This window comes from Colobus angolensis, unplaced genomic scaffold, assembly GCF_000951035.1.
Source record: "Colobus angolensis palliatus isolate OR3802 unplaced genomic scaffold, Cang.pa_1.0 Scaffold423, whole genome shotgun sequence".
Lineage (NCBI taxonomy): Eukaryota > Metazoa > Chordata > Mammalia > Primates > Cercopithecidae > Colobus > Colobus angolensis.
The window spans coordinates 242,815-254,258 of record NW_012117633.1 but is presented as its reverse complement, the minus strand read 5'-3'; the positions used below and the strand labels follow the sequence as shown (position 1 = coordinate 254,258).

The 11,444-nt window shown below is 47.9% G+C and overlaps 1 protein-coding gene across 1 annotated transcript in view; it reads right to left on the bottom strand.

The window, feature by feature from the left end:
* Window positions 1-11,444, bottom strand: part of SGSM1 (small G protein signaling modulator 1) — a 127,155-nt gene that overhangs the window by 35,017 nt on the left and 80,694 nt on the right. Inside the window, exons 17-19 of the mRNA XM_011956722.1 lie at window positions 8,405-8,587; window positions 6,421-6,489; window positions 3,154-3,741 (exon numbers count right to left, since the gene is read on the bottom strand). Coding sequence (XP_011812112.1) covers window positions 3,154-3,741; window positions 6,421-6,489; window positions 8,405-8,587 — 840 coding nt within the window. The remainder of the gene's footprint in view (window positions 1-3,153; window positions 3,742-6,420; window positions 6,490-8,404; window positions 8,588-11,444) is intronic.

Genomic DNA, 11,444 nt, shown 5'->3' with positions numbered 1-11,444 from the left:
CCTAGCCGGGCGAGGTGGCGGTCGCCTGTAGTCCCAGCTGCTCGGGAGGCTGAGGCAGGAGAATGGCGTGAACCCGGGAGGTGGAGCTTGCAGTGAGCCGAGATCGCGCCACTGCACTTCAGCCTGGGCGACAGAGCGAGACTCTGTCTCAGAAAAAAAATAAAAATAAAAAAATTAGCCAGGCGTGATGGTACATCCCTGTAGTCCCAGCTACTTGTGGGGCTGAGGTGGGAGGAAGGATTGCTTGAGTCCAGGAGGTGAAGGCTGCAGTGAGCCATGATTGCGCCACTGCCCTCCAACCGACGCGACAGAAGGAGACTGTCTAAAAAAAAAAAAAAAAAAAAAAGAGCAAGAGACTATATAAAATAATCAAGTAGGTCATTTTATAGCATATTTGAAGAAAGGTCAAATAAAATGTTAAAAAAATATTAAATACTAGAGACAGGTGACAGAAAATAAAACATTCTGGAAGAGAGAATTACTCAATTGAAAGGACATCTGAAGAAACGATCCAGAATTCAGCACAGAAGGACAAAGAAATGATAAAAAAGAGAAGCAAGCCAAACGCGGTGGCTCATGCCTGCAATCCCACCCAGCACTTTGGGAGGCCAAGGCAGGCAGATCATGAGGTCAGGAGATCGAGACCATCCTGGCTAACCCGGTGAAACCCTATCTTTACTAAAAATACAAAAAAATTAGCTGGGCATAGTGGCGGGTGCCTGTAGTCCCAGCTACTTGGGAGGCTGAGGCAAGAGAATGGCGTGAACTCGGGAGGCATAGGTTGCCGTGAGCCGAGATCGCGCCACTGCACTCCAGCCTGGGAGACAGAGTGAGATTCTGTCTCAATCTAAAAAAGAAAAAAAAAAAAAAGGCAAAAAATGTGGAAGTCACTGAGGTACGTGCTTCATCTAAGTAAGATAGTAGACTAAGAAAGAGAAAACATGAGTGACACAAAAGAAAGCTCAAGATCAGGACGGAGGAAGATCGTGAATGACAACGATACATCAGGTGCAGTGGAGTGGAGGGCGTCAGTAGGCTTTTGGGGAGAAGTCCTTGGACACACAGAATAAATGAAAAACCTGGTATGTTTGAATGTTTGAAAATAGATTTAGGAAAGTGGCAAAGACTTCTGGGGGTGAACTGACTTTAAATATACAGCAAACTAAGAAAAAGAAAACAGGAAAATGAAAACACATCTAGGAAAAACAAAATTTTTACAGGAAAGACAAAAATTAGGACAGTTTACTACACGGCTTACATATTACTCTGTTAAAATAATGCAAGCACTGACATTTACAGTAGATGCATAAGATATTATAACACTGTACACAACTTTTTTTTTTTTTTTTCCGAGACAGAGTCTCGCTCTGTTGCCCAGGCTGGAGTACAGTGGCATGATCTCGGCTCACTGCAAGCTCTGCCTCCCGGGTTCACACCATTCTCCTGCTTCAGCCTCCTGAGTAGCTGGGACTACAGGCACCTACCACCATCCCCAGTTAATTTTTTGTATTTTTAGACAGGGTTTTTGTATTTTTAGATGGGGTATTAGAGACAGGGTTTCACCGTGTTAGCCAGGACGGTCTTGATCTCCTGACCTCGTGATCTGCCCGTCTCGGCCTCCCAAAGTGCTGGGATTACAGGCGTGAGCCACTGCACCAGGCCAACACTGTACACATTTAACTAAATAATTATATAACTATATTAGAAGGACAGGGATGAGAAGGTGTCACGTGTGGTGAGAGCTGGAAGCTGGGAGGAAATGGGAACTGAACCATCCTCTTTCATAGTGGGAAGTCACTAGAAAATGTCTGAAACTGAAAGAAAAAGAGATCAAGAAGCAGCAATGCCAGTGTGTTAAAGACCTGGGGGCAAACACCAAATAATTTGGGCAGAATAAGTAAAATGATTGCCTCTGTGGAGGGTATGGAGGGTTAAATAGGGTGAGATGGGGCAGGTATCTTCTGGGTTTTATATCCAGCCTTTTCTGTGTTTCACTCTTTATGGGCTTGCCTATCTTTGAAAGAAATTACAAGTTCTTTAAAAAATAATCATAACTATGACCCTCCCTTTCAGCTGATGGCCTTTGGCTTGGGCTTTCTGGTAAGAAACCAAACTTGAATATTTACAGGGTATTGGACCTAACTCTAAATCACGATGCTCATGACCAAGGCTGCTGTTGATTGAGTGCTTACTATGTGCCAGGCACACAGGACTTTAACTCATTCATTTTGAAAACAACTCAGGAAGAGAAGTAAGACACACATAGAAAAACTCAGGCTCAGAAGAATAAAATGACTTGCTGAAGCTGGGATTTGAACCCAGGGCTGTTGACGACAAAGCCTGCCTTTTTTCTTCTTTTTTCTTTCTTTATTTTTTTTGAGATGGAGTCTCGCTCTATTACCCAGGCTGGAGTGCAGTGGCTGGATCTCAGCTCACTGCAAGCTCCGCCTCCCGGATTTACGCCATTCTCCTGCCTCAGCCTCCCGAGTAGCTGGGACTACAGGCGCCCGCCACCACGCCCGGCTAGTTTTTTGTATTTTTTTTAGTAGAGACGGGGTTTCACCGTGTTAGCCAGGATGGTCTCGATCTCCTGACCTCGTGATGCGCCCATCTCGGCCTCCCAAAGTGCTGGGATTACAGGCTTGAGCCACCGCGCCCGGCCTTTTCTTTTTGTCTTTTTTTTTTGGAGGAAGAGACTCACTCTGTCGCCCAGGCTGGAGTGCAGTGGCGCGATCTCAGCTCACTGCAAGCTCTGCCTCCCGGGTTCACCCCATTCTCCTGCCTCAGCCTCCCAAGTAGCTGGGACTACAGGCACCCGTCACCACTCCCAGCTAATTTTTTGTATTTTTAGTGGAGATGGGGTTTCACTGTGTTAGTCAGGATGGTCTCAATCTCCTGACCTCGTGATCCGCCCATCTCAGCCTCCCAAAGTGCTGGGATTACAGGTGTGAGCCACCGTGCCCGGCCCCCGTTTTAAAATACTGTATTATCTTCTCTCCCAAATGGGTTTCTACAGTGAATCCTCCATGATGGAAAAAATGCAATGAACCAGAGGTCTGACTCTGGGGTCATTCTGGATAACGGGCTTGTAGTACATCTCACCCTCCTGCAGCTGGAAAGAAGGAAATGGAACGGAGGGTCCTGGTGACTTACAGAGTAGGTGACGCCGCTTGAAGACACAGGGGACACCTCACTGGCAGAAGTAGTCACAGCCAGAGAAGCCAGGGCAGGGAAGAGACTTTCCATCTCAGGCTCCTCCGAGAGGTTGTCCTCGCTGTCTGCCTGGCCACGTTTCTCTGCCTCGCTGCTCCTCCAGCCCTCCATCACGACATCGTCCTTTTCAGGCAGGGCCACGTCCAGGCTGCCCGTGATGGACATGAACTCGTCCATGCTCTCGTTGGCCAGGAGGTCACTCTCCAGGCTGTCCTGCACGGCCAGCTCCTCCCGGGGAGCCTCATCCTGGGATGTGGTGGCCTCGCTGCTCTGCCTGTCATCCACACTGCCATCCCTAGGTCGCAGCACCGGGGGAGTGTTCCGCTGGGCGTCCAAGACACTGTCTTCTGTGCTCAGACTGGGCTCCGAGTGCTCTGAGAGGCCCGAGGAGAAGTTATGGGAGGAAGGATGACCCGAGTCTGGGGAACAAGTGCCATTCACTAGGTTCCCATTGGGGATCTTGGGCTGTTTCTCCTCCAATCTGCCTTCAGCCTCCACCTGCTCCACCTCATCCACAGACTCAAACACCTGAGGACCAAGTGCACAAAAACAGATGGACCAGCATGTCCACTGCAGCACTACTTACAGCAGCAGCCTAAATATCCAACAACAGGTGATCGGCTTAAATATGGATCAAGCATGCAGTGGAATGCCATACAGTCAGTGAAAAGAGTGAGGCAAAGTAAGGTGTAATATATGCTCTCATTTGTGACGAATAAGAAAGTGGTCTAGGCTGGGCATGGTGGCTCACGCCTGCAATCCCAGCACTTTGGGAGGCCGAGGCAGGCAGACTGCTTGAACCCAGGAGTTTGACACCAGCCTGGGCAACATGGTGAAACCCAGTCTCTGCAAAAAATACAAAAAATTAGCCTGGTATGGTGGTACACACATGTGGTCTCAGCTACTTGGGGGGCTGAGGTGGGAGAATCACCCGAGCCCAGTGAGTCAAGGCTTCAGTGAGCTGTGATCATGCCACTGCACTCCAGCCTGGGTGATGGGAGTGACGCCCTGTCTCAAACAACAATAAAAATGTATTCTATGCATAGAATAACCCAGAAAGAAACAAGAAAGTAATGCAGTTGAGTCTGTTTGGTTTTGTTTTTTGAGATGGAGTTTCTCTCTTGTCGCCCAGGCTGGAGTGCAGCAGCACAATCTCGACTCACTGCAACCTTTGCCTCCCCGGTTCAAGTGATTCTCCTGCCTCAGCCTCCCAAGTAGCTGGGATTACAGGTGCCCACCACCACACCTAGCTGATTTTTGTATTTTTAGTAGAGACGGGCTTTCACCATGTTGGCCAGGCTGGTCTCGAACTCCTGACCTCAGATGATCCGCCCACCTCAGCCTCCCAAAGTGTTGGCATTACAGGTGTGAGCCACCGTGCCCCACCTGCAGTTGACTCTGAGAAGGGGATACTGGGGAATCAAAATAAGGTGAGACAATAGCTTTTCATCATATAGACTTTTACCATGTGTACATAATTTTATTTTTATGTATGTATTTATTTATTTAAGATGGAGTCTTGCTCTGTTGCCCAGGCTGGAGTGAAGTGGCATGATCTTGGCTCACTGCAACCTCTGCCTCCTGGGTTCAAGTGATTCTCCTGCTCAGCCTCCCAAGTAGCTGGGATTACAGGAAAGTGCCACCATGCCCAGCTAGTTTTTGTATTTTTAGTAGAGTCAGGGTTTCACCATGTTGGCCAGGCTGGTCTTGAACTGCTGATCTCAGGTTATTCACCTGCCTCAGCCTCCCAAAGTGCTGCGATTACAGGTGTGAGCCACCACACCCAGCCTCATGTATACATAATTTTTCTCATTCAAAAAATTAGTTAACACATGGAAAAGGCAAAAAACAAACAAACAAAAAGAAACAAAAAAAAACCCCTATTACTTTTACACCATGTGGTTGACTATTATGAATCAATTTTTAAAGTCAGATATACATGAAATACTATGAAAAAAATCTCCAGAACACATTTTAGAGATTTTTTTGTGATTCTTTGCGTCCTTAGGTCATATCAAGGGTACGCAGTTAAAGATCATTTTCCAAAGTCACTTGAAGTATTTCTTCCCTGTGTGTTTATGTCACCAACTTGATTTATGGTTAGCTTCATGTGTTTCTGTGTTTTCAAAAACTTCTTTTTGGTTCAATTGATTTAAATTATGTAAAAAATTTACCTAGCTTCAGAGCCAAAACCAGAGGGTTTTTTTAACTCCAAAATCAAAATTAGGAAACAAGGCATATTCAAGGAAATATAACTTATCTCTGCCCCCTCCTCTCTTGGTAACCATTCTGATTCGTTTCTGGTTTCTCCTTACACTGTTCTCCAAAATGGAGGCAAATATATACAGATATTAATATTGCCTCTTCTTACATAAAAGGTGACAACACACTGTGCATGTTTTAGCACTTGGCTTTGTGTGTGCATGTGTGTGAGACAGGATCTCAGTCTGTCGCGCAGGCTGGGGTGCAGTGGCATGCTCACGGCTCACTGCAGCCTCAACCTCCTGGGCCCTGGTGATTCTCCCAGCTTAGTCTCCAGAGTAGCTGGGACTACAGGCACGCACCACCATGCCCAACTAATTTTTTTTTTGTATTTTTTGTAGAGACAGGGTTTGCCATGTTGCCCAGATTGGTCTTGAGCTCCTGGGCTTAAGCTATCTGCTTACCCTGGCCTCCCAAAGTGCTGGGATTACAAGTGTGAACTACGGTGCCAAGCCAGCATTTTTCTTTAAAAACGGAGTGAGATTGAGTCATCTCTTTTCACTGACTGAAATGGAAAGTTGTTGAACAACATATATGATGGCACTTAAGTACACATTTTTTTAAAAACTACCAAACATTGCTATAGATTATCTACATATTTCTGTGTATGTACAGGCATGCAGAAGGTTTTGAAAGGAACACAGCAAACTAATGATAGCGGTGTTATTTCAAAGGAGGGCAGGCAGAGATTAAGGATGATCAAAACAGACTTTGACTTTCTCTGCAATGTTTTAGTTTTTTGCAGGGGTGATAGATCCATATATTTCTTGCATTACTAAAACAAAACCAAAAAACAAACAAAAAAAACCAATGTTTAATGCTAATATAAAAAGCTAAAACAAGTAAAGCAAAAAGTGACGTACAGATGACGGACACCCAATCCCCATGACCCCAGGGAGAAGGGAGAGGCGTGGGTGGGAGGGGGCGGGGCCTCCACAAGGTCACCTGTGTGCTGCTGCTGGAGTCGCTGTGCAGGCGGATGTTCTGGTGGCCCGAACTGCAGCTCTGGGAGGACTGGGAGAAGAAAGAGTGGGAGGGAGGGAGGGTGAGGCTGCACCCTGGCCCAGAGCAGGAAGGACTGCTGGGTTGGGAGCCAGGAAGTCTTGTTTCATCTCTATTCCTAACTTGCACAAGTCCTCCCTCAGAGCATCAGTTTCCCAGCTGTAAAATGAAAAGGGGGACCACTCCCTGCTTCCTGGAGCCTCTTCAGAGACCACTTTGACCTCTGAGTTCCCACCTCTCACCTCTGCAACTAGAGCACCCTGCCTTTAACTGCTCTGTAATTGAGACTTCTGGCTAATATTTCAGTTCAACTCACAGAGTAACTGGTTCTATTAATGGTTCCACATTTTTTTAACCTGATCCCTGTATACATGCTTCTGCCCTATAAACTCATAGTCCTTGCCTACTCTAACACTAGACGTGGCTGTGTTGTTTGCTTTTGTCAATGGTATGTTAACAAACTTGATTCAGCAGAGGCTTAGAACACCCTTGTGCATTTCTGCTTTCTCTCTGTGGCATCTGCTTTCACTGTGAGAGCATGTCCAGGTTCACTTGCTGGGCAGTGAGGCACATGGAGCACAGCTGAGTCACCCCAGACAAATAAGAGAGCCCAACCAAGATAAACAAATGTTTTAGTTGACCAGCTACGGACAGCCAGTGCTGGAATAAGCCTCACCCAGCCCAGTTAAGAACAGAAGTTCCGGCCGGGCGCGGTGGCTCAAGCCTGTAATCCCAGCACTTTGGGAGGCCGAGATAGGCGGATCACAAGGTCAGAAGATCGAGACCATCCTGGCTAACACGGTGAAACCCCGTCTCTACTAAAAATACAAAAAACTAGCCGGGCGAGGTGGCAGTGCCTGTAGTCCCAGCTACTCGGGAGGCTGAGGCAGGAGAATGGCATGAACCCGGGAGGTGGAGCTTGCAGTGAGCTGAGATCCGGCCACTGCACTCCAGCCTGGGTGACAGAGCGAGACTCCATCTCAAAAAAAAAAAAAAAAAAAAAAAAAAAAAAAAGAACAGAAGTCAGAGTTGTGAGCAAAAATAAACGCTGACTGTTGGAAGTCACTGATTTTTGGTGATTGTTTGTTACATACTGTTATTATGGCAATTGATGACTGATACAATCACTGGTGAAGAGAATTAACTTTTTTTTTGAGAGGGAGTTTCACACTTGTTGCCCAGGCTGGAGTGCAGTGACGCAATCTTGGCTCACTGCAACCTCCGCCTCCCGGGTTTAAGTGATTCTCCTGCCTCGGCCTCCCAAGTAGCTGGGATTACAGATGCTTGGCTAATTTTTTTGTATTTTTAGCAGAGATGGGGTTTCACCATGTTGCCCAAGGCTGGTCTCGAACTCCTGACCTCAGGTGATCCACTTGCTTTGGCCTCCCAAAGTACTGGGATTACAGGAGTGAGCCACCACCCCTAGCCAAGAATTAATTTTTTTCTGAGCTCCTACTTTGGGCTATTAAACTGGAGGTTCTGGGAGGACAGACCAGTCTGTCTGGGTCACTGGAACATTCCTGATATCCCAGGATATTCCTGATAGTACCTGCACATAGTAGATACTCAATAAGCATTTGTTGACTCAATGAAAGTCAGGCAGTGTGCCAGGCACTTTATATACATCATCTTGTTTGGACTCTACACAAACCTCCTCTACACCTGATTATTCCCATTTTACAGATGCAGAAAACTGAGGCCCAGAAGAAAAGTTACTGGTAGGGAACCCTAGAACTACTAAATGGTGGGACTAGAGTTTGAACTCAGGTTTGATTCCAAAGTCACCCCACACTCTTAAAGAAAAAGCCAGGGGTGAGACTATCACCAGGCCCCAGATACCCAGCCTTCACCACTCTTAGAACAGCCCAGTGAAGCAGACCCTGACTTTCCCCAGTCCCCATGCTCCCCGAGGCTAGCCGCCCATTACCTCGTTGCTGATGGTTGAGTCCCTATGCAACATCCGATGCAGGTGGCTGTCCAGGCTGGCCCCAGATGAGCATTTGGCCAGGGCGGCCGCATGGGACTCCCGCTCCCTCTGCCGCACGATCGCCTCGCAGCCCAGCCACTCGGCCATGGTCTGTGCATAGCAGGCATGAATCTGCTCGTCCACCTGCCAGGGCAGATGCAATGTCACCCGAGGTGTCAACAAAGGGGCCCATGGGGAGGGCCAGAGAAACCTGGAAGAAAGTGGCTCTGACTCATCCAACATTCATGCAGTTAACATCCAGCACATATTAACTGAGCACCTACTATGCTACTCCTAGCACTGGTTAGGCTCTGAAGACACAGAGGGAGCAAGGCTACTTCTTTCTTTATTTCCCTCCTTCCTTTATTCATTCATGTATACATATACACATTTCAACTATTGCGTCCCTACTATGTGCTAGACAGTACACAGGCCCTGGGGATATAAAAGTGAGAAGACTGTTGCCTTTTTCCTTTCTTTTTTTCTTTTTCTCTTTTTTGAGACAGAGTATTGCTCTGTCACCAGGCTGGAGTGCAGTGGCGCAATCTCGACTCACTGCAGCCTCCCAGATTCAAGGGATTCTCCTGATTCAGCCTCCCACGTAGCTGGGACTACAGGCATGTGCCACCACGCCCAGCTAATTTTTGTATTTTTTTTTTTTTTAGTAGAGACGAGGTTTCACCATGTTGGCCAGGATGGTCTTGACCTCTTGACGTCATGATCTGGCCCCCTCAGCCTCCCTAAGTGCTGGATTACAGGTGTAAGCCACCGCGCCCGGCCAAAAGTGAGAAGACTGTTTCATTCTTTACTACCTTCCCTCTCTCTTTCCTCATTCATTCATCCATTCATTCATTCATTTAATTCGATAAGTACCTATTACATGCCAGGCACCACTAGCCATATGGAATACAAGATAAGCAAGATGGTGACCTTCCTCCACCCATCCACTCAATCGACGCATGACCTGACGTCCTCCCATGTGCCCCACATGGGCTACAGGTGCTGAGGATACAATACGAATAAAACCAACCCTCTTCCTTTCCTTACAGCAATGGCCTTACAGAAGGGCCACAGATTTCCAGCTTTTTCCTTGCGGGATTCAACCAAGAGGTGGGGAGCTTCCACTGTCCCTGAGTGACACAGCCCAGGTAACAGGCTCTGCGTATGCCAGACTTCTGGGCACCATGGGGACAGATAGGCTGACCTAGGTAAGGAGAGGCAGGAGGGGAAAAGAGAGGGTGGGGAGCTCAACCCTCTCCTATGGTTACTCAGGACTTCGGGAGGGGGACTCAGGGTCCATCCTGCCCAAGGGCCTCGCCTGAGCCGCTCCCTCCTGCCCACCTCCCTGAGACTCCTCCAAGCCCTACCCACCTCCCAATTCCCACTGCCATCCGAGGCCAGGGTTACACCACTTTCACCTAATGCATGGCCCCAGCAGCCTCCATCCAGGTCTCTGTTGCAGCCGGGCCCCTCCGATTCCTGTACCACTTAGCAGTCATGATCCTTGTTTCCTCTCCAGCCTCCCCTCTCACTGCTGCCTCCACCATCCTCGTCCTGGATGTCTCAGCAACTCACGCCCACCATGCCCTTCCTGCCCCTCTCTAACCCCACGCGGACACACACCACGTCATGCTGGTCTCCCCTCCAGACCTCTGCCTGTGCTGTCTTCTCTTCCCTTCTTCACCCTCTTGGCATGAAAAGCAATTCCTTCTGATAATATAGGAACAACCAGCTTCTCCAGGAGTCTTCTCTGACCGCTTTCCCACCTGCCCGGCCTAGGTGCTTCCCATGTGCTCCTGCAGTCCTTGGGGTTGCCTCAATGCCACCAGGGACCGCCACAACCCCTACAAAACTGGGATGGACCTCACCTAATGCGCTTCTGCGTTCCCCAGCTCTGAGCATGGGGCTCTGCACGTCAGAGTTAACAGTTACTGACTGCCCAGGAAGCCATCAGGCATGGGTGAAGTGTGGAGGGGCCTCACACAAGTACTGAGATGAACAGACATTTCACCGGCATGGGTCCTTATAACACAGAACTACAGAAACTTTCTGCTTTCAACTCTCCTTCAACTTTTCTGATTACTCCAGGGAGAAAGGGCCAGTCTGGTGCTCCTGTGCTTCCCACACTTCTCCATACTTTATAATCTCCCCTCCATCCTTTATTTATTTATTCTTTTTAGATAGGGTCTTACTTTGTCACCCAGGCTGAAGTGCAGTGGCGCAATCATAGCTCACTGCAGCCTCCAACTCTTGGGCTCAAGCAATCCTCCCATCTCAGCCTCCTGAGTAGCTAGGACTATAAGCACATGCTACCACGCCCAGCTAGCTTTTAAATTTTTTGTAGAGATGGGGGTCGCGCCATGTTGCTTCAGGCTGGTCTTGAACTCCTGGTCTCAAGCAATCCTCTTGCCTTGGCCTCCCAAACATAATCTCCCTTTTTAACAAAGAGAGGGCAGGCCTTAGGCAGGCTATAACATCTACTTAGAACAGAATTGCACCATTTAGTCTTATTCTATTTTTATAGTTTCCTTCTATTCATGGTCAGTTATACTGGCTTCCTGTTTACGGCAGGGATATAAAATATCTTTTAAAGTAAGTTGTATAAATCTTAAGTGAGTCCATTTAAAGACAAATGCTAAGTAAATAATAGTACAAAGGATACAAGAATATAGAGTGTAAAATACCACCAGATTTTAGGCTGGGTGCGGTTGGCTCACTCCTGTAATCCCAGCACTTTGGGAATCCCAGGTAGGTGGATCACAAGGTCAGGAGTTCAAGACCAGCCTGGCCAACCTAGGGAAACCCCACGTCTACTAAAAATGCAAAAAAAACCTAGCCCGGCATGGTGGCAGGCGCCTGTAGTACCAGCTACTTGGGAGGCTGAGGCAGGAGAATCGCTTGAATGAACCCAGGAGACGGAAGTTGCAGTGAGCTGAGGTCGCACCACTGCACTGCAGGCTGGGCAACAGAGCGAGGCTCCGTCTCAAAAAAAAAAAAAAAA